Raw genomic sequence first — 23,127 nt, forward strand, 5'->3', positions numbered from 1 at the left:
TAGCACCCATGATGCTGCAGAGGAGCTGATGAACTAGCCTGAGCTAAGGCACTCAACATACATGTGTGTAGATACAGAACATGGAGATACGTACACGTGAATAAAAGTTGTTTTTAAAAAGTGTTTTAAAACTATATAGTAATACAGAAACATTGCTTTTCAAGGGTGGTTCCTGACACTAGTAATGCAGACTGTTTTAGTAGATCCGTACCCATAACTTTCTTTAGCCTCCAGATGGCCTGGCAGATCTCCTTTGCAGCAGCTATCTGAGCCTTCTCTCCAAGCAGGCCTCCTAGAGTCGCTCGAAGAATGAATGAGACACAGCGGCGACAGCAGACGGCGTCAATCTGCGTCTGTGTGGCTTTAGGATTCGACTGTGATACAAGGCTTAGGATGTGGGAAAGAAAGGCAGCCAGATTCTTCTCTAGCCACGCTCCTCCTAATGTTGAGACAAATACCACGTAAGCCTAAAAAGAAAGCAAATTCATCTTCAAAATTTGATTATTTCAGTTGCAAATCAACATCTTTTTTGTTTACAGAAATCCGTAGAATTTCTACTCCACCCTGCATCCTCCCTAGACTCAGTCACTTGATCCAGGCTAGTGCAGCACTAGGTGTGTGTGGAGTTCCAGTCTCTGAGTGCAGATTCCACCTCTGCCCACCTCTGCTGTGCCTCTATTCTACTGTGGCCCGGATCTGCAAATGTTCAGTAGAGAGCTAGTGCCAGATAACTTGTAAAATGTGTCCCTGGCTTCTGGAAATAAAAGCTTTAAGGTACTTGTCCTCATGAACAAGCAAGCTGAACTCAAACACACGGACACCTTTAATGAGCTACACTCCTATCCCGTGACTCCAAAGGACTGTTTTAGACACCTTAGGGAAGTTCCCCGAGATGAGTTATTGCTCTTTATTTCCACAAATGCTAATAGCTTGTCTTACCCCAGATACAAAGTCAAGCAGTCTTCTCAACCAATACGAAACAGAATACATGGGAACAGTTTCCAGCTACACTGGAGAGCTCTCGTGTCATGATCTAGTCACACAGCACCAGTCATCAGGGGGTGCAGAGATTTTTATTTTATTTTAAATTGTTCACTTAAAATCTTCAGCACGCACTGACTTCATTTTTTGGCTGGACTTCGTAAATTTTAAGGATGTAGACAGGAGAGATCTTCATCTCCAGTCCAGTGCAGCCCAGCAGGATTGTTCTAAAGCAGTCTGTGCTGAATCACAACACCTAGCAAGAAGCTGGTGTGGGTTAAGGCTGCAGTGTGGCCTTCGTAGTGCTGTAGTCTCAGAAACCTTCCCAAGAGTTTAGCTTTTAAAATCTGTGTTTAGGACAGACAATTACACAGCAAACACACAGGTTGTATGCCATGATCTTTTGGAGGAGTTAAAATCGTACGCTATCTTGACACATTAAGTAATATGTACAGGTATTACGTTGCGCTGCATAAGAGTTCACAATCACAGTGGAAGACACGATAAGCCGTGAAATAACATGACAGACAGCACAGGAGAGAAAAAATGACTGGTTTAAAGGAACTAAGTAAAACCCATTACTAAAAATTAAAACCACGTTTGGGTTATAAAAGGCTCTTAATTTGTAGCCTTGTTTTAAAACTGTTTTAGATTCACCATAGATATTTATAAACAGAATCAGCAACTTCACACTGTGGAGTCAGATCCTAAAACTGTGACTAGAGCCAGTGGGAATGACACGTGGGTGACTGAGTTCTGACTCAGACCTGAGTAACTCCAACTCGAACGTCTCTGCTGACTGAACTGTTTCCTTTCAGCATATCTCCACTGGCTCGGAGGAATCCTGAACTCCCACGCAGAAACCCTGCTCCCAGCAGTTCCAGCGCTTCCCCCAGTGACACTCTGCGAGCACTCTGCTTTGAGCCTGCTAAGACAAAGAACAAAACAGCAATTCATAGTGTACACACTTAATGTTTCTAAAGAGAATTTGGATGCTCCCACCCCCACTCCACCAGACCTCCCCACTCCCTGGGACCCCAAGTCTCTCAAGGGTTAGGTGCATCTTCTCTGACTGAACCCAGACCCGGAAGTCCTCTGCTGTGTATGTGTTGGGGGCCTCATATCAGCTGGTGTATGCTGCCTGGGTGGTGGTTCAGTGTACAGACTTAATTTTAATGCACAATCTTTTTATTTATTTATTTTTTTGCTGGAGACCTGACCAACCTAAGTATATGCTCTGCTGCTGAGCCTCATTTATACATGGTCTCTATTTGCCAAAAGCAAGCATATTGACAGAAAAACTAAAAATCCAAATGTAATGTAAAATTCACAGGAATTCTGTATATTAATATACAAAAGAAGTCACAAGATGATTTAATAGTCCATCCGGATGAACCCTGGGAGAGCTGAGGATGTAGCTATGTGACATATTGCTTACCTAGAACACAGAGCTGTAGGTTCAATCCCTAGCCTTCAAGTGAAAAGGAGCCCTAAGTGCCTTCATGGATGGCAGGAAATAAACTCAGGACTGAAATCAACCAAATAGAAACAAAAAGAACTATACAAAGAATTAACAAAATCAGGAGCTGGTTCTTTGAGAAAATCAACAAGATAGATAAACCCTTAGCCAGACTAACCAGAGGGCACAGGGACAGTATCCAAATGAACAAAATCAGAAATGAAAAGGGAGACATAACAATGGAAACCGAGGAAATTCAATAAGCACTTTTAAAATGTAGTTGTCCACTGTGTTCTTTACTCTACCCGTATTCTAGTGCGAAGAACAATCTGTGTAATATTTTTAAAAGAGTTTGAATAAAAATTTGTTCTAATCTCAATTTCTTCGGTGACTTTAAGATTGTTACCTCTTAAATGTAATTTTTTTTTCTGGTGTGTGTGTACACATGAGCACACACACACATATGTGTCTTCTTCCCAGCATAGGCTGCTTGACCCTCTCCAAATACGAATGTCTGAGTGAATCACAAGACTAGGAAAAAGCCATGGGGGAAAATCTCCCTGTGCTGCCCGTGGGTCTCCTGTGGAGAATGAGAAGACTACCTAAAGCTCTGCTACTGCTTCCCATGTGGTTTTAACACGGTGGCACTTCTGTTCTCTCTCAACCCTAGCTGAGGAGCAACGTTTTAGAGAAACTGTAGGCTCTTCCTCTATAGAATAATGAATTACTTCTATAATAATGTTTTCAAATAATGTACACACAAATTATATGGAGTGCTTGAAAAAGTAAGGGAAGGGAACCTAACCCAGCCCGAGGGTGGCAAACATGGTCTGGCAGGCCTTGTCCGCCCCCCACCCCCTCTGCCTTGCTAAAACCAATTAGATTACATTCCTAAAGCTAGCTACCAATTCTATTCCCTTACCTAGCCACTTCTTATCCCTGAAGCTGACTACCAAGGTCCAGCTATCAAACTATTAAAGTCCAGCCAACAAAAGCCCCCCTTGGCTCAGCTAATTAACATGCCAATTAAAATTAAATGCCCCATCCTAACTTGGGGTTTCCCCTTGTACCTTTATAAACCACCATTTTCCTATGTGCCAAACCTGTCTTCTCTCTATCCAGAGGCAGTCCTTTGTCCTCTGAGACAAATACCCCTACTCCTCTCCTGTTCTCTCCCCTTCTCCCTCATCCTCTATCTCCTGCCTTTGACTCTTACACCCTGCCTTCTGTCTCTCTGGGGCAAATAATTCTATGTGTTGAGAACTTGGTCTTGGGAGTCCTGGGCCAATATTGATCTCTTACAGTGAGAGTTGAGATTAAATTAGGTGGGCCTTAGGATTCTGTCCATCTTAAACTGCTCAGCTCTTGCCTTCTGATCTGAGGATATCGGAGTCAGGATCTATTTGTTTGAGTTTTTTATCACTGAAGATAGAATGATAAAGTTTTCAATTGTTCATCAGTGTCTTACATACACTATAAATTAAAACTTTGTTTTAAAACATACCCATCCTTGTTTACTACTTAAGAGAATATAGAGAGAATAAAAATAAATTGCCCAAACAGAATAAATTCCAAACATCTCTTTGAAACATCAGGTGTGCTGTGTAACCAATCTAGAAAAAAAGCCAAATAAAATAAGACAGTCTTAAAATAACTTAAAAATTTTAGGCCTTATGTCTTATTGAGTAACACAATTACTTTGAAATTCTTTTTGTTGTTGTTAGTTTTGTTTCAGACAGGATTTCTCTGTGTATTCCTGACTGTCCTGGAACTCACTCTGTAGCCCAGGCTGGTCTCAAACTCACAAAGATTCCTCTGCCTCTTTGCCTCTTTGCTTCTGTGCCTCTCTGCCTCTCCCCCTCTGCCCCTCTGCCCCTCTGCTGGTCTCAAACTCACAAAGATCCCTCTGCCTCTGCCTCTGCCTCTGCCTCTTTGCCTCTCTGCTCTGTGCCTCTCTGCCTCTGCCTCTCTGCCTCTGCCCCTCTGCCCCTTTGCCCCTACCCCTGCCCCTGCATCTGCCTCTGCCTCCAAGTGCTGGGATTAAAGTACATGCTACCACTGCCTGGCCAAAACTCTTTTTTATAAAAGACAATAACTGAATAAAGCACAGTACTTCTAGAATTGTTTGGGTTCTGTCCTAATTGTTTGAAAACGGTATCTTAGGACCTATAACAATGTAACAATGTTTGTGAACTACAACTGCTTCTCAAAAATTAAGAATGGGTAGCTGCAATGTTACAATGCAGGAGAGTAAGTTAAGGAAGTCACTCTGAAAATAAATAACTTTACCTGCTCCTGGATGCTTAGCAGTTACAGCTTTAGCCAACACTGTACCCAACAGTTTTGAAACTGATATCCGCACGTCATAATTGGAACCTTCAAAGGACTTAAAACATAGTGTGGCCACACTGTCCAGGTCTGTGCTCCACATAAAGATGGCCTCATTCTGGAGTTCAAGAAGACACTATGCAAATGAACACACAAATTAATGAAGAGACAAAATAAAAATGTCAGGTTCAGATCTGTGTAAGTTGTAGAAATATAATAGCCGCTACAACTTCATAGTATTTTCTATGTTGACAGGAATAACCAAGAACTATTAAAATTCATATATATAATTACAAAAGAGGTGAGAGGACAACCCCCTTCTAATTTCCAGAAGCACATTAAAAAAAAAAGTCCTTTAATAGTCGACCTGTTAAATATGAGCAACAATGAGAATAATTCAAGCAGTAACAAGTGACTTCACTGTTCTGCTCAGTCAACTATGTCAAGGACAATTAAAAAACCAGGAACAATATAATAAACTTAAACATACACATTTTGGTTCACACAGATACGGAGAGGACGTACAGGAAACAGAATGCATTGGTCAGTGTGGAAGCTTGACCTTCTTTTTCTGGCCTCTGGCTCCTCACATCAGCATGTGGAGCCCCCCTGAGCTGATTTCTAGGGTTGCACTTCTAACATCCTGTGGAGAGGACTTCACTCCCTCTGTACATGGTTTAGGGAAATGGCAACTAGACCATTTTACCTTGGCGGCAGCACATCGGACAGCCATGCATCTGTCTGTTAAGCAGGACCGGGCAGCCTTGTAAACATCCCTGTGGCACGGTGCAGCAGCAGCACCCAGCCCAGTCAGTATACTCTGCAGACTCAGCATGATCTCATAGCGGCCTTGAGACTGCCAAAAAGAAAAGAATAATGTAAAGAATAACGTGGACGTCTACACAAAGAACAGCACTAAACACTGTTTATTTCCCATTTAAGAAAATTCAGGTTTCTTCATATACTCCCCAACTTATTCTGACATCAAGAAACCCTGATCATTCAACTCCCTATGTAAAAGTGTTGTCTGTACATATTAAACCTCAACACAGAGTACTATCTGTACATATTATATCCCAGCACTCTGTGAGGCTCAGACCCGAGCTATAGCTGTACCTCAGTGAGAGCACTTGTCTAACCAGGCTCCACATTCAATCTCACCACCAAAAAACAAGGGCTGGAGAGTTGGCTCATCTGTTAAGAGCACTGACTGCTCTAGCAGAGGACCCAGGTTCCGTTCCCAGTAGTCACAAAGCAGCGCACAATCATCTGTAACTCATTTCAGGGGATCCGATGCCCTCTTCTGCCTCTAAGGAGCCCCAGGCATGCTTGTAGTGCACATACACACATGCAGGCAAAAGACAAAAACACATAAAATAAAAAATAACTCTAACACACACACACACACACACACACACACGCACATACACACACAACTCCACAAAGGTACCTGCTCTTCCCTCTAACTACACAGTGCTTACTCCTTTCCAATGCTAGGACAATAACTAATCTATTTCCCAGGTATTGGACATGTTCTAGACATATAATTGATAGATAAAGTCACACAGATACTTTGCATGCTAAAAAATATAAACTTTTCATTAACTCCAGACATAAGAACACATAAAATGCTGCCATGCTATTCTTCAGTTGTACATACCTCTGCACTCTTCATAGCTTTAAGAATATTCGCCACAGTGTCAGTGAAGCTGTTAGCCAGGATTCTACCCAATTTCTTGTACAAGGAACCCAAGCACACCACAGCAGCACTGAAACAACACTTAAATTAGAAAAGATGTCATGACCAAAACAGGGGGCAGGGCATAAAATTCATGAGACTATGTAAACGTGACTATTAAAACTTCTGCTATTCTCATGGGTGTACTTTTTACATTTTGAAGAGTATCTTCAGATACTAAAATTTTAAGAAATTATGTGGGTATGTGTGTGCCTGCATATGTGTATGTGAGCATAGTGCCCACCCTGGCTCTGGAGTTAAAGGCAATTGTGAGCTGCCTGCCCATGGGTGCTAGGCATCCAATTAAGGCCTTCTGGAAGAGTGGTTCATGCTCTTAACCACTGAGCCATTCCTCCACCTCCTTGAAGGGCTTCGAACTGTGGTGAAATATCTATCATTAACCTGTATTTTCTTCTGTCTTAGTTTACTACTAAGACTTTAGTAAAAGAACAAACAAAATCTGAAGAACTGAAAACATTCTTAAGGAAGATGTTTTCAATCTCAAAGCTAGACTGACCGTGTCTTAATCAGTCTTTTTGTTGTGCTGGTTATGAATTACAGTATCGGGGATTGAAGCCAAGGCCTGTGTGAATGCTAGGCTGTGAGTGACAGTTCCATCTTACTGTTACCTAGTGCCGGGCCTTCCTGGCACGCTTCCTACTACTGAGTTAGATATTCTTGGCACCATTTTTTTTTTTTTTTGGCTTTTCGAGACAGGGTTTCTCTGTATAGCCCTGGCTGTCCTGGAACTCACTTTGTAGACCAGGCTGGCCTAGAACTCAGAAATCCGCCTGCCTTTGCCTCCCCAGTGCTGGGACTAAAGGCGTGCGCCACTACCGCCTGGCTTCCAAATTTTCTTTTAAAGAATTATTTTATGTGTACGAGTGTTTTGCCTGTATGCATGTATGTGCATCATATGCATTCCTGGTGCCTGTGGAGATTAAAATAGGGCACCGGATCTCCTGGTCCTGGAGTTACTGGCAGTTGTGAGACAACATACGGATTTTAAGAACTGAACCTAGGTTTTCTGTAAAAGCAACAAGGACCTTAACTGCTGAGCCATCTCTCCAGCTCCACTAAAATATTTTCAAAAGGATTTCCTTGGTAGCAAAATGGTTTTTTTGTTTGTTTTTGTTTTTTGAAACAGGGTTTCTCTGTGTAGCCCAGCTGTCCTGAAACTCACATTATAGACCAGGCAGGCCTCAAATTCAGAAATTCGCCTGCCTTTGTTTTCCAAGTGCTGGAATTAAAGGTGTGGCTACCACCGCCCAGATAAATTTTATTTTTTAAAAGATTAGAAATTGAATCAAACTGGGCGTGGTGGCAAATGCTTTTAATTCCAAAATTCAGGAGACAGACACAGACGGATCTCTGTGAGTTCAAGGCCAGCCTGACCCACATAGGAAGTTCCAGGACAGCCAGGACTACATAGAGAGACCCTGCCTCAAAATCAATCAATCAATCAATCAACCAACCAATTAATCAAAAGGCAAAAAAAGAAAACTTGAAACAAAATTAATTTATGCTTAATTTCAAAAACAACTGTCAAACTTTATATACTTTTGAAAAACCATACAAGGAAACAATATTTTGAATTGTTTAACTTACAGTTTGGTGGGAAGGTAACTTGGAGAGTCATCTTTGCTCCGAATAAGATCATTACATTTATCGATTGTCTCATAAACAGAGAATGTGTCTCCAATACTATAAAGGATGGCCAGGTTCTGAGCGAGGAGCTTTCGCGTGGGGGGTCCCGGGGAGCTGTTCAGTAAGGACAGGAGCTGCCCAACAAGAGTCTTCTGCTTCTCCCTGACGTCCTCCTACAAAGAAGGAAGTCAGAGGAACTCCTGTAGTCTCGCAGTATGGACTGTCCAGGAATACTCGGCACTGTTCTGACTGGGGCTCACAGTTGCTGACGCGGGCACTGTGCTGGGCTAACAAGTGGTTCTTCACTTTGCTGTCACTAAAAGGGAGCTCTGAAATACACTACAGTCCATTAGCAGAGACAGAGATCCATTTCATCTACGTCTACGTGAAAGACGCACAGATGTGTGATTTTATAGCTTCTCACTGAGCCAGCTCTCCCCCACGCATTTAAGTGAGCAATTAAGGTGGCAGCCTACACCCAAAACACGGAATAGACCTGCAGCAGCCTCCTGACTTATCCAAGTCTTTCCCTAAGTCTAGCCCAGTTTCCTTTTGATAGAAGTGAATGCATGCAGATGCCAACAGTTCCGCTCTACTTTACCTGGGCTCTGAAAAGGAGTCACCACAGCACTAATGGCATTCGGGGCTCACGGAGGCCTCAATTCCTCAATTTAGTTTGTGTTCAATTAGTAGACAGAATTTTATCTTTAAAATAACAAAACAAAACAAAACAAAACTTTCTCCAGTTCAGCATGGTGGCAGATGCCTTTAATCCCAGCACTCAAGAAGCAGAGGCCAGCCTGGTGTACAGAGAGTTCCAGAACAGCTAGGGCTACACAGCACAGAGAAACTGTCTCAAAAAAACTAACTTTTTTCCTTTTCTTTAAAAAAAAGTCTAATGTATATTGGTATGCACCACATGTACACCCAAGGGCACAGCCTGAAGAGGACATAGGGTCCCCTAGAACTGGAGTCATATAGTTGTAAACTGCAATGTGAATACTGGGAATTAAATCTGGGTCCTCTGGAAAAGCAGCCAGTATTCTTACAGCTGAGCCATCTCTTCAGGCCCAGAACTTAATCTTAGCTTATTTCCCTAAACCTAGCTAATTTTAATGTAAAATTAAAAGACACTTCAGAAGGACAAGGATTCAGCCATATTTCACTGCTAAGTTTTTAATTCTTGAAGGTAAGCAAATTCATCAAATCTCTAATATTACAGAGCCTGGTAACAAATTATTTCAGAATGAGAATGGTCTTCAATTAATTTAAAATCAGTTTTTAAATTAACAAACATTTGTTTTTTATTAAATCTTGCATGTATTCATGTGGTGTTGGGGGCATGTGCATGTACATGAGTGTGCTGGGTATGCAGTGTGTTCACTGTTTCCACATGTGCAGTGTGTTCATATCCCTTTTGCATCACACACCACACTGTGAGTCTATAAAACATCCTCATTTTAGATGGCCCACAGTATGAGAACTCAGTTTTCTTTGTATCTATTTCATGAGCTTTACGAGAAGGGGTATGCTTATAAAAGAGCTTTTCAATTCATATTCTCTTAATACTTTTTACAGTTTTTGAAAATAAAATTCCAACAGGATTGTTTAGCACCACAGGACATCAGAACTTTACATATTTGGAGAAATACAAGATGCAAAAGATAATAAAGATGACCCACAATGTGGTTGTGGGTAAGTGGTGTGTGTGTGTGCATACATATGTATGTATGCATGTATGTACGTATGCATGTATGTATGGACAGACTTTAGAGTACTTGAGTCTGAACTCAAGGTTTCATGCCAGCTTGGCCAGCACACTACTGTTGATCTATACCCAGTCCAAGTGTTACACGTATGTTTAAAGTAATAAAACAAATATTGGCTGATTTCTTTTTTAAAAATTTATTGATTTATTTTACATATATGATTACACTCTAACAGTAAAGATGGTTATGAGCCTTCATGTGGTTGTTGGCAATTGAATTTTTAGGACCTCTGCTCGCTCTGGTCAAACCCTGCTCACTCTGGTCAGCCCCACTCAGTCCCTGCTTGCTCCAGCCCAAAGATTTATTTATTATTATAGATAAGTACACTGTAGCTGTCTTCAGATGCACTAGAAGAGGGCGTCAGATCTCATTATGAGTGGTTGTGAGCCACCATGTGGTTGCTGGGATTTGAACTCAGGACCTTCGGAAGAACAGTCAGTGCTCTTCCCTGCTGAGCCATCTCTCCAGCCCATTTTGGCTGATTTCTTTCTGCTTTTTTGAACTTGTAAAATTAAAAGAGACATTTCAGAAGGGACAAGGAATCCACCATATTTCACTGCTTAATCTTAGAAAATTTTACCTTTCACAAACTGATAGGTGACTATAGACAAAGCAAGAAAAGAAACAAATGGAACCAAACATTTCTGGCATATAACAGAAAAAAAAAAAATCAGCTCTTGCAATGTTACCCACCCTGTTCGTTGCTAGCAAGAGCTTCTCCAAGTATCTCAACCACTCAAAAATAAACTCAGCCTTCTGAACGTCACCTAGTTGATTGGATGCTTCTTCATTGAGTAGCAAGCTGTGAGCTAATTCCATTCCTTGCAGCAAATTCTCTTAGCTGGTCACCAATCTTCTCATGTATATGCACCTTAGGTGTATGCACACACCTAAGGAACCGAGCCTGCGATGGAGAAAGAACACCTGTGAAAGGTGAGGAAGAGGAAGGCCATGAGAATACTGGAGACTCCGACGAGAAGTAAAAGCACAGCTCTAAGTATAGCTTTAGAACCGCTGCAGGACAACCCCAGGAAGGTCCCAAGAGTAAGCTCCAGTTAGCTGACCCAAATTCACCTTCCCATCCAGTCTATTTTCCAAAAGACAGACAGGCCAAACAGGGCAGACTGTCAACAGGCAAAAACAAAACAAAACAAAAAAAACACCAAATCACTAAAACCAAGTGATCATCCACTTATATTCTCCTAGTTTTAGGGTCAGCTAATAAGCTCCTATGTTAGACTTTCAGCATTCATGGAATCCTAAACACCCTTGTATTGAATGTGTCACAGGTATTTAACAAGTGACCGAATATCTAGACATACTACTGAAATCCTGTAGTGAAGCTGACCACTTCCCTACGTCTCTGGTACAGGCCTCCAGAGTGTCTGCTCTTTTCTAATAAAGAGCCACTTGCAGCTCTGGGGGTTTAAGGCCATCCCCTCTCCCCCAGCAGGGTCATCTTATCCGAGTTTAGTCATGAACAAACTTTTTTTTCTGATAAATCAATCAATCAATCATCAAGCAAACAAATTATTTGAGAGCTAGAGATATGGCTGAGCAGATCAAAGTGTTTGTCACCAAACCTGACAGCTTAAGTTCAAGTTCCAGGACCTACAGAGTAGAAGGAGAAAACTGACTCTTGCAAGTTGTCCTCTGACTTGTATACAAATATAATGGTATACACAAACACACACAAACCCCAAATAAAATTTATTTTATTAAAAAAACTTCTGCTCCAGTGTGAAGACACAAGCATCTAGTCCAGCCATGAGGCAGCGGAGAGGGTAGGATCACTTGAGCCCAGGAGCCTGCCTAGGACCCTTTTAGGAACCAACATCACAGCAGCTGTCAGAGAAGCAGCAGCATCAACAACATGAAGTACACATGAGGTAATACACACAGGAGATGACTTCTCTAATGCATCAAAAAGAATCAGATTAAATAGTTCAGAAGAGTAAGGTTGACTGCCATAGGTAATTAAAATATATAAAATGCATGCCTTATGGTTCACTAAGCAAAACTAATTATTTTAATGGGAAAGCCAGTAAGATGTATTAGAAAACCAGGTGTGAGATGTAGGAAGGTTTTAATTTTAATTTTTTCTTTCTGAGTGATTCCTATATAACGTACTTACACTGCTAGATCATCATAATTACTGGATATCTGAAAATCCCTTAAAGATTTGAGTGAATTCCCACACTGGATCTTACTTGTGTTAGCTGCTTTGAACCCATGTCTAGATCCCAGGACATGCCCCTGGGAAAACCCACCTGTGTGGCTTCTGTCCTCTCACACCTGTACTCTAGCCATCTGGTGGCTTCTTCCCTGTCACTACTGCTACAATGCCCAATACACATGATGAGGCAGAGTCACCCAAAACCCAAACAAGCCCAACTTAGCTTATTTTTTGGAAGTGTCACTTTTAAGGGGCAAAGAACAATACAAACATCCATGCATGGTTGTGTGGTGGGTGGCACCACTGCTTGGGAAGCAGAGGCAATAAATAGTTAAAGATTATCTATCTGTAGACACACAGGTGAGCCAAGGCCATCCTGGGCTATATCAAATCTTGTTTACAAAAAACAAACAAACAAACAAACAAACAAACCCAAAAGATCAGTATGGAAAATGCTGCTAAGAATTAAGTTTTACAGAACTAACATGAATTCTAGCTTCTTGTTTTAAAAGCTCCTTCCTTTCTTAAAATACCAAAATGAGGCTGATGAAATGGCACAGAGTGAACCCGCCATACCAGTGTGATGGTCAGAATTAGAATCCTAGAACCCATCCTTGTAAATGCTAAATGGGCTTGGTGACCTGCCTAGCATCCCAGCATTTGGGAAGAAAATCCAGGATCCTTGGACCAAGGCAGACTAACCATCTAAGGAGCTCTGGGTTCAACTCACAGAGCACGCCTCAGTGAATAAGGTAGAAAGCAATGGAGGAGGACTCCTGAGGTCAACTTCCAGCCTCCACAGGCATGCTCAGGTATTTGCCTGCACAGCCCCTCATACACGTCCCCCACGTCCCAAACATGCTTATATGCATGCACACAGGAAAAAGAATCATTAAAATGAACTGGCTAAAATATTCACAATTAAGGACAGAATTTAGAAATGCTAGAGAAATACTTTCCCTTGAGAAACTTAAGCAGACTGTACTTTTGTCCTCAATATCTAAGACTCTGGAGGGAAACTAACCTTAGTGCACAGAGAGATGCTCTCATAATCACCAGGGTAAATGACAATCTAAGAATCGAATTACACTTTCAGGAGGCTAACAGTACTGCTGAAAAGACACTTTTTTTCCTTAGACAACAGCAATATTGTGGTGTAAAATGATCTATCAAGAAGCAAAATAGCTAATACAATGTGATAATAAATAATTCAGCAAAAAGGCTGGAGCCCATAAGCAGAACACACGTTCCCACTAATGCCCCCTATGCACCCTAATGTGAGCAGGGCACACTGTTCCCACTAACACCTCCCATGCACCCTCATGCAAGCTGCTCTGAAGGGCAGCAGCAGCTCCCATGGCATCCTCATCTTCCCACCTCCAGCTGCACTGAGATCTGCACAGCTGCGCTCGCAACAGGACAAGCGAACGCACTGCACACAGAGGCTCTGACTTCAAGTCTGGCTTTCAGGATTATGTCTACAGAGGCAGGGTTGCCTCCTTTAAATTTTAATATAACCGCACACTCCATACAGAGGAACTTCACTGCCCTCATTTTCCTCTCCCACTCATATTCTGTTGAGATTTATCTACTGGAAGTGAACGCATGCAGCAACATGTTAGACATGCACTTCCTTTTCTAGATGAGGTCTTGCTATGCTATCTAAGCTAACCTTAAACCTGTGATCCTCCTACTTTAGCCTTTGCAGTAGCTGGGACGAGCCATGCAACATCACACCTGGCTAAGATCTACTTCTCAAAGTACAGTTAGTCGTTGCTTGAAAAAAAAAAAATGACTTCATAAAACTGCTGATCCAACTCTAATGCCAGCAGCAAGTTTAATGGCTGCCGATATTTACAATCACTTACTGTGGTGGCTGTACAATACTTTTAAGTGTGCGACATTTATTTTCTTAAATAAACCTTGCTATTTCTTAAATAAAGCTTCCTGTTCTTCCTGTACAACTATAATTGACCTTTTATCGCCTTGTTTCTCAACTGAGAGCTCCGTATAATTAAAAATAAGATCCACACTTCCTATTCCAAGAGGAAAAACCAAGCAAAGCTACACTAAAATCAATGCAAAAACAACATCCAACAGTGTAAATCAAATTCTCTGGCTCAGTGTCCAGCATCTGGAACTCACAATCTTCTGGGCTGGGCAGCTCCACTTCTCCAGCAAAACACACACACACACATACACACACACACAATTGTCTCACAGGTTCACACCAGCTTAGTGGTCCTGCCATCCCTAATATGCTGGGGTCTATAACAGAGTCTGCACCTTCACCAATGGCCTCCCAGCCTCTCTTCAAGGACTCTGACCTGCTACATAGTGTCAAGCCTCAGCTTCTCCTCATAGCTCCCCAGCCCCCAATTTTTCACTTTCATGCCTCTAAAATCAGTCCACATAGGACACACTTATGACACTAAGGTCAGCTGCCAGTTTGAGATGCAGCCTTAAACCCCTCTGAACCACAGCTTCTATGTGCCCACCCTAAGGAAATATTTCCCAGATTTCACCTCAGTGATACTGGTCTCTTGTTGATCACAGCTGATTTCTCAGCTCTAGCTAACCAGTATCTAGTGTCCCAGTAAATCAAAGGTGTACTTTCCATACATTCTTAATTCAAATCTATCACACAAATGGCCTTCATAACCTTTAGACACTCTCCAACTTCCCTGTGAAGTTTCAGAAGCCAGGCCTCTGCTATCTGCACTCCTCCCAGCATTCTGATCTTCTGAGCTCCTACAACAGCTCTAAAAGAAACACTCAACGGCGTTTCCAACCCAAGGTCCCAAATACTCACAAAACAAAGGCATAAAAGACCACACGGTCAAGTCCTTCCATCAACGTCCCACCCTCTGGTACCAGTGTCTGTCCTAGTTTACTTTCAGTTGCTGTGATAAAACACTGACCAATGCTAGGCAGTGGTACCCAGCACTCCAGAGGCAGGTGGACCTCTGTGAATTTGAGGCTAGCCTAGTCTACAGTTCCAGGACACCCAGGAGTACACAATAAAACCCTTTCTTGAAAAACCAAAATAAAACAAAATCAAACCAAACAAAACCAAAAACTGCTGACCAAAACCAATCTGGAGATGAAAAGGTTTATTTGCCTCACCCTTCCATCGACGGCCATCATTATGGGAAGCCAGGGTAAGGTCAAGCTGGAATCCTGAAGTTGAAAACTGAAGCAGACCATAGAGGAACACTGCTTATTGGCCTGCTCAGCTATACAAAAGGGCCCATGTGCCTAGCGATAACACTGCCCACATTGCACAGACCACCTACATCAATTAGTCATCAGAACAATTCTTCAGTTGAGGGTCCCCATTGAGTCTAGTTTCTGTCAAGTTGACAACAACTATCCAACTCACACTTTATTTTGCTCACCAAAGCAGTTATTTTACAGACCTGTGGTATCAGACCCAGCTCTATTTATTATTATTATTATTGACAAAGACAATGGATTAACAAGTCTGCCTTTAGGCTGGGGTCTATCTCAGTGGGAAAGCCCTTACACAGCAGGCATGAGACCCTGGGTTTGATCACCAGCAAAGAAGGAAGTAAATAAGCAAGGACCTCGAGAGGCAGGAGAGGGGAAGAAAATCTGCTCAAAGCGAAAACACTGTTTACATAGAAGGAAGTAACATCTAGGTCCGGTTTCAATGTCTATGCTCCTTTAACTACTTCATATGGTTTCTAATGGCTGCTGTGAATGGCAGCGACTAACACAGCTCCCGAGGCATCTTATAGCACTCATAGCCTGCCTCTCCTCCTCTTCTCTTTACTCTGCTACACGTCCAGCACTCCGAAGCTTTTCGTTAACCTGCTAAATTCCTCAAAGACATTACTTCCGAAGAGTCTGCTCAACCTGGACGGAAGGTCGGAAAGTCCTGAGAGTATCATTTCAGCTTTGCTTATTACTTCTTTAAAAAAACCATAATTCTGCATTCCACATGCCAAACTCTCCCCTCTCTTTTTTGAAATGGAAGATTGCATCTGGGCGTCCCAGAACCCAAAGGCACAAAGAAGCTAAAAGAAGCATCACTTGCCTGCATCCCCCAAACAGTCCTCTAAAGCCACAGTGTACAGTATCTGGTACCTTGTTGAAAGTTCAGTATCAGAAAGGAAAAAGCAACAATTCATTGTTTGAGATCTCAGAACTTTGACATAAATCCCTCAATGCCTATTAATTCCATTTTGACATGATAAATAATCCAGCTATCTGAATTAGCCAGTTTTAGCCAGAGTAGAATAGTGAACTAGATTAAGTGTGAAAGGGCAAACCCCCTGAGAGCCGGAATAATCCAGAGCAGGCAGCAACCAGTGATGGGAGAAGTAGAACACCTCAATAAAGCTATCTTTAACAGCAGAGGTAAAAGGCACTGTCGAGTGCATGAGACGCCATCATCCCTGAGCACAGCAGAAGTTGCAAGCGGGGAAAGGAAAGAAACTTTATTCACCTTTCAAAAAACCAAAAACCTATCCTTCTATCTGCTGCTTGCACAATCTGCCACATAGAACTTCCTTGTTTCACTGTGAGACACAGTTTGCTTCAGATTCACCCCCCACCCCCCCACCCTTTATAGCTCTTATTCTAGTTAACACTCACAGACTCACCCTTTACCACACTACGACCCAACAGTCCAGTTCATCTTCATGGGTCCAGTTCCATGGCTCTACACCAAGGCCAAGACACATGATGGTTCCACTTATTCATCGCTATACAACTTCGTACATGGCTCATCTCATGGAGCCACACTGCCCTGAGGGCTTTCCTGGCAGACGCAGCTTCTCGCTCCCTGTTTCACTCACTCTTCATTTTACAATGACAGCTCCTTGGAACAACTCCTTATTTCTCTGCCTTCCAGCAGCTACTGTCATGGGCCACTCATCTCATGAGTAAATATACCACGACTGCATCAAACCTCCATGCCTACATGGAAAGCCCTCTGTCATCAAAATGATAGTTATTTCTACAGCAATATTTATTTGTTTATGTGTCCATAGACACACACACATACATATACACATAGACATACAAACTGATAAGGTGCTATGTGTGTGTATTGCATAATGACTACAAATAGCACCTTAATCAGTTCAAGCCTTGCTAACAAATGAGTTTAACAGAAAACATTTCATAGCTTTTTAGACTTTGGAATTAAGATTGAGAGATTCTGTACCCATATGATATGATGCTTTTTAAAAAAAGCATAATTCTGGACATATATCCAATTTCAATATGCAGAGTATTTATTCAGGGTTCTAATATCACATTCTGTTCTACACTTGATCTTTAAAAGGCCAAGAAGCAATCCCATTTGCTTCTTGCTATAGAGACACCTTCCATTTCAGGTCTACACTGACCCCTCAATAATATTTTACCTGATCTAGTAATCCAACTCTGTCATTAGCATGTTTAAAGGAAAATTCTGGAGCAGAACTAACTTATGATAGACATAGTGAATGTTATATTCAAAAGAGAGGGAAGAGGCTCAAGGCCCTGAAATTGATTTTCAGTATGGAGGAGGGAGAGATGGAGATTGATGCTTAAAAAAAAAAAAAAAAAAAAAAAAGCAACCAGAAACATACCTCCCCCCCCCTTCTTCACTCTCAAGAGACCAAAGCTGCTAAAATGATAAAACCATAAACTGGCAGAAAAGCCACGCCTCTCATAGCACTACACTGGATCTAGAATTCCAGAGAATACTCAGAAGGGATTCTAAATGTCATTAAATAGGTTATCAGGTATTTAGACTAGCTGAATCTAGACACTCAGAAGTTAACCCCTTACTTTATCCATAAGAAAGGCTAATGAAGGTGCTAGCGGCTGCCCTCTTAAAAATTAAGCTGCAAAGAACGGAGGGTGGAAAACAGAAACGCACAGGGCAAAGACAAGGAACCTTAATTTTCCCCACGGAGAGTACATTCATTCGTTTAAATTGATGGTGTTCATTTTAGATAATAATTAAGAAAATTTAAAGGTTCTGTGGGATTCTGGGAAGATGGTTCAGCAAGTAAGAAGGCTGGCTGAGCAAGAATGAAGGCCTGAGATCAAACCCACAAAAAACGTGGATGGGGGCAGGCACTTCTAACTGCACTGCTGTGGCGGGCAGAAAGACTGCTAGGGCTTTCTCTAGGTTTAGGGGGAAGACCCTGCTTCAAAAAAGCAGAAAGTGAGAGCAGGGCAGACGGTCCTGGATGCAAGCACCTTTGCATACATGCTACACTACTACCTCCCCAGCCCCTCCCCCGTTATCTGGGAACTCTGTATTTTCCTGCTACTAACATCAAACACTAATATAATTAAAGAACAAGTAAAGGTGACCGAATCAAGGATCCATAAAGAGTACCAAAGGTTAAGTCAGGAGTTTATTCTTGACCTACAGCTATCTATGTAAAGTAAGTGCATTCCACAGCACAACCAATCCACTCTCCAATATTCTCGGCCCCTATCTTAGTAAAACTGCCTCCTTGCTCTCTGGTGTTCGTTTTTTGAAAGTGAGTTAGCTGATGTGGCTCTCTCTATCTAAGCCTAGGTTGGCTGGGAACTCTCCCTTTTTCTGCCTCAACATCCTAAATACTAGAACTACAGATGTGCAACGTTAAGCCTGGCTTTATTTGTTTGTTTGTTTTTCATTTTGTTTTTTTTTTAAAGGTAAGTATCAGTTTGGCTGCTTATCTAAAATCTCATTCTCTGCCCCTGGGTGTTAGTGCACCCCTTAAATTCCAACACTCCGAAGGCAGAGACAGGTTTGAGACCCTGTCTCAAATAAATAATCAAGCCTCATCCTCAGACGTAGTTTCTAAGATGTTTGCGAAATAAAACCAGGCAACCTTGCATTAAGGTTAACTTAAGTTAATCTCCCAGCATTGTTTTTCAAAGTCCTGAACTGTTATAGGGCTTTTTTTTTTTTTTTTTTTTTTTTTTTTACTTCCTTAAACTTCTCCTTATCTCTAAGCTCTTTAGTTCCTTTAGGGTGACTAGCATTCTTATAAACCACGCACAACCCAAAGGACTACAAACCATCTAATTTGTCTGACCTGAGAGTTCAAATTCCCTTAACTTGTCAGAGGTACACGTTACGGTTACTAAGTACCATTAGGTGCTTTACGAAGTTCCTAACGATTTGCAATCACTTGCGATGTTCTCTTTCTTGCTGGCGTGTAGAAGAGTGAAATAAGCAAATAAAAGGAAAATATAAAACAAACGTTTCCACCGACTCCGCAAACGCCCCTGGCGAAGGCTTTCCTTCTTAAGAAGACCTGGAAACTTCTGGCAACGTCCACTCTCTGCTGCTGGGGGCCGACCTGGCGGTGCAGGGCGGGTCCCCAGCCGCGGGGCAGGCGACCGGGTCCCCGACTTTCCCCTCCCGCGTCCCGGCCCCGCAGCTGCCGACCCCGCCTACCTGTTGGGCTGAGGAGTAAACCCGCCACGCCACGGTCAGCCCCCGTGTCCCGTCTGTGCCTGCAGCCGGGACCCGGTCCCCCTCGGCTCCGTCCCACCGGGCCGGGTCCTCAGCCTCCGCACCGCGCCCACCCGGGTCCCGCGCCGCCCGGCTCCAGCCGCTCCCGCCCAGTCCCTAAGCACGCCGCCCCGAGCTTCCTCTCCGCGTCTCCCGGCTTGCCTGCAAAGACGCCCTGAGCTCACACCCGTCCCGGCTGTGCCACGTTCCCGGCTCCGCGACAGCACAGCGGCACCCGACTCCCGGCCGGCGACTGCGGAGCGGGGAGGGCGGGCGGGGCTGACAGCGCGGCGGGAGCGGCCATTGGGAGCGCCCGGCCCCTCCCGCGCCCAGGCTGGCCAGCCGCCCGCCGAGCCAGGGAGCGCACACTGTGGCAGGCGTGACTACTCCACCGCCGAGAGAGCGATGGGAGCTCCTGAGGCAGAAGTCACTTCTAGGACAGCTTGCTGTCCTCCAGTCCGGAGATTCCGGCCACAACTATTTTTGTCTATTTTTGTCGCCAGCCAGAATCTACACTTGCGGCTTAAAAGGCAGACACTTCAGGAGCCTGGAAATATTGAGGCAGAGCCGGAGATGAAGGAGGATATGATGGAATCTTACCCGAGGAAGGGACTCTAAAGAACTTTTAACAGGAACCTAAGTGTAAAAGGACTATGTGAAGATCCCACGCGGAGTCCGTGGCTCCGAGTCAGATGTGTTTTTCCACTATAATCAGGATTTTGAGTGTAACTTTTTTCCTTTGTTTTGAAACAAGCTTACAAGAAGATTGCAATCGTAGTACAAAAACATTATTCCCCGAACGGTTTTGAGATTTAAGTTGCTAATATTATGTCACAGTGTTCCCAAGCACTTTACACATAGTCATAATAACTACAGTAGCGATATTCTTTATGCGATACACTCGGTTTCTTGGTTGTCTCAATCATGCTCCTTGTAAGGAAAGGCCTTCAGTTCCAAAATAAGTGTTCTATCTAGTTGCAATGCGTATCTTCAATCTGGAATACTTCCTTAGTCTTTGACATTTACAACCTTGACAACTTAGAAGACCATTGGCCCACTGTTTTTATAGAAAGGCTTTCATTCTGAGTCTGTCTGATATTTATTGATGATTAGATTTAAACTAGATATCTTTGAGGACTCTCACAAGTGATTCCATGTTCATATGTGTCGGTGTTTGCTCTTCAAAAAGTTCCTTTTCCATCTTTGTAATTAATATGTATTTTCTGAAGTTATTTTGTTTCAGGGTACCTGTGAATAACCTTGTTTAGAAATTCATAATTGATATTACTGGATATAGAATTGTTCTACTTCATTAAGTCGATTATAGTGTTCTTCCATTATTTATCTACTTACTTTTTACAACTTTTTATTTGTGTGTGGGCCTACACGTGTATATGTGTGCCACATGCATGCAGTGCCCATGGAGGCCAAAGAGGGCATCAGATCTACTGGAACTGGAGTTATAGGCAGTTGTGAGGTCCCTGATGTGGGTGCTAAGAATTGAACTGGGGTCTTCTGCAAGAGCAATGAGTGTCTTTTTCTTTTCTTTGTGTTGCATCCTGTACAGCTTGGTCCTAGAAACCAGACTGGGACAAGAAGAAAGGGCAAACACAGGCACAGGAAAGTTGGGTTAAGGTGGGCCCTGCACATTTTAATGGAGTGGCACCAATTATGAAATAACCCACTGGAACCTCAGAACATGAGGCTAGTAGTCTTGATAAGAGGTATCTGTAGTCAGCTGCAGTTGCTGGTTTTTGCACACTTTGGTCAATCATTAGTAAACCCTTGACCCGGAAGAGGACTTTGCCACTCCCAGGGGTCTGAGGCCTTGGGTCCTTGACATAGCCATGCCTTAGTCGACAATACACATTCTCTCAGGGCTTATCTCAGTTCCTTACAGTTTTGTTTTGTTATATGCACGTAGATATGCCTGTCTTTACTTGCACCATAGGCATGCAGTATCCTTGGAAGTCTAAAGACTATGTTGGAGCTTTAAGAACTGCCATCAGATGTCGTTGTGAGCTGCCTGATGTGGGTGCTGGGAATTGAACCAGGGTCCTCTGCCTGAGCAGCATAGAGCTATGTCTCCATCCCTTTCGTCTCTTTTGATGATCAAATTCTAAGTTTCCTCAGTCAGAGATTCATTTTTGGCTTCTGTGTCTTTGTGTTTCGAGTTATTTCCCAACATTCTAATACTAAACATTTTAAAAGATAGAACACGTTGTAAAGACTACGTATACTGGGCTGGTGAGATGGCTCAGTGGGTAAGAGCACCCGACTGCTCTTCCGAAGGTCCAGAGTTCAAATCCCAGCAACCACATGGTGGCTCACAACCATCCGTAAAGAGATCTGGCGCCACTCTTCTGGAGTGTCTGAAGACAGCTACAGTGTACTTACATATAATAAATAAATAAATCTTTAAAAAAAAAAAAAAAAAAAAGACTACGTATACTCTCTACCCACCATCCAGATTCTGTGCCCTTTAGTTGTATCTCCCAATTCTTGACACACCTTTATGGTGTGGCGTAATTAAGATTTCTCAGGCTCACCTTGCTCCAGGGTGAATGCAGCTATTACTTGAGAAGCCTTGGTTCCTTTTAATGGATAAAGTATATTTGGCAGCACTAGGTTTGTTTGCTGTAGCATTACTGCCCACGCTGCCTCTGGAATGCAGCTAGAAAATATTTATATATCCATACTCATGGCGCCTGTTGGTGTGCATCTGTTCATGCACATGCATACATACAGTTAGAGGTCTTTCTCTAACTGTATAAATTCTCAATAAGAACATAAAGCCTTGAGTAGGATTCTAACAATAGGCAAAGCACCATTATAAATATTCAAAGAGGTGTTTAAATACATCAACATGGATGTTGACCCATGTTGGTGAGTGGATAAGTCTGAGCTGTTTAATCTCAAAGGAGGCAGTTAAACTCAATAGGACCTCTACATATGTATACAGAGCAAAGGTAGATATTGCCACAATACACTTAACAGTATTTACACAGGAAATGACCACAGTTACATTCCTATTTGATCCTAAGGGCACTAAAGTTCTTTTGAAACCCTCAGTCTCTAATCAGATAAAGAAATTGAGTACACACACATAAAGTTTCTGATTTTGTTCTACACTAAGGACCACTTTGTAAAAGCGTTATTGGGGGTGGGGGTGGGGGGCTGGAGAGACAGATCAGTGGTTAAGAATACTGACTGCTCTTCCAGAGGTCCTGAGTTCAATTTCCAGAAACCACATGGTGGCTCACAACCATCTGTAATGGGATCTGATACCCTCTTCTGGTGTGCCTGAAGACAGCTATAGTGTACTCATATTAATTTTTTTTTTTTTTTTTTTTTTGGTTTTTCGAGACAGGGTTTCTCTGTGTAGCCCTGGCTGTCCTGGAACTCACTTTGTAGACCAGGCTGGCCTCGAACTCAGAAATCCGCCTGCCTCTGCCTTCCGAGTGCTGGGATTAAAGGCGTGCACCACCACGCCCGGCCTTTTTTTTTTTTTTTTTTGGTTCATATTAAATCTTAAAAAAGAAAATTGAAAAA

The 23,127-nt window shown here is 42.6% G+C and overlaps 1 protein-coding gene across 4 annotated transcripts in view; it reads right to left on the minus strand.

The window, feature by feature from the left end:
• The window catches only part of Heatr5a (HEAT repeat containing 5A), a 104,711-nt gene extending 84,878 nt beyond the window's left edge, over positions 1–19,833 (minus strand). For 2 of the 4 annotated variants that reach the window (XM_021178967.3, XM_029484723.2), the window contains exons 1-8: positions 19,738–19,833; positions 10,616–10,846; positions 8,115–8,326; positions 6,429–6,537; positions 5,475–5,624; positions 4,730–4,904; positions 1,749–1,906; positions 212–467 (exon numbers count right to left, since the gene is read on the minus strand). In XM_021178967.3, coding sequence (XP_021034626.1) covers positions 212–467; positions 1,749–1,906; positions 4,730–4,904; positions 5,475–5,624; positions 6,429–6,537; positions 8,115–8,326; positions 10,616–10,741 — 1,186 coding nt within the window. In that variant the 5' untranslated portion in view covers positions 10,742–10,846; positions 19,738–19,833. Of the gene's footprint in view, positions 1–211; positions 468–1,748; positions 1,910–4,729; positions 4,905–5,474; positions 5,625–6,428; positions 6,538–8,114; positions 8,327–10,615; positions 10,847–19,737 lie in introns of all 4 variants that reach the window. The other 2 variants (XM_029484724.2, XM_029484722.2) reach the window with 1 other exon arrangement.
• Positions 19,834–23,127: the final 3,294 nt, after the last annotated feature.

Source organism: Mus caroli, unplaced genomic scaffold (assembly GCF_978045245.1).
Source record: "Mus caroli unplaced genomic scaffold, Mus_caroli_1 scaffold_14, whole genome shotgun sequence".
Classification (NCBI taxonomy): Eukaryota; Metazoa; Chordata; class Mammalia; order Rodentia; family Muridae; genus Mus; species Mus caroli.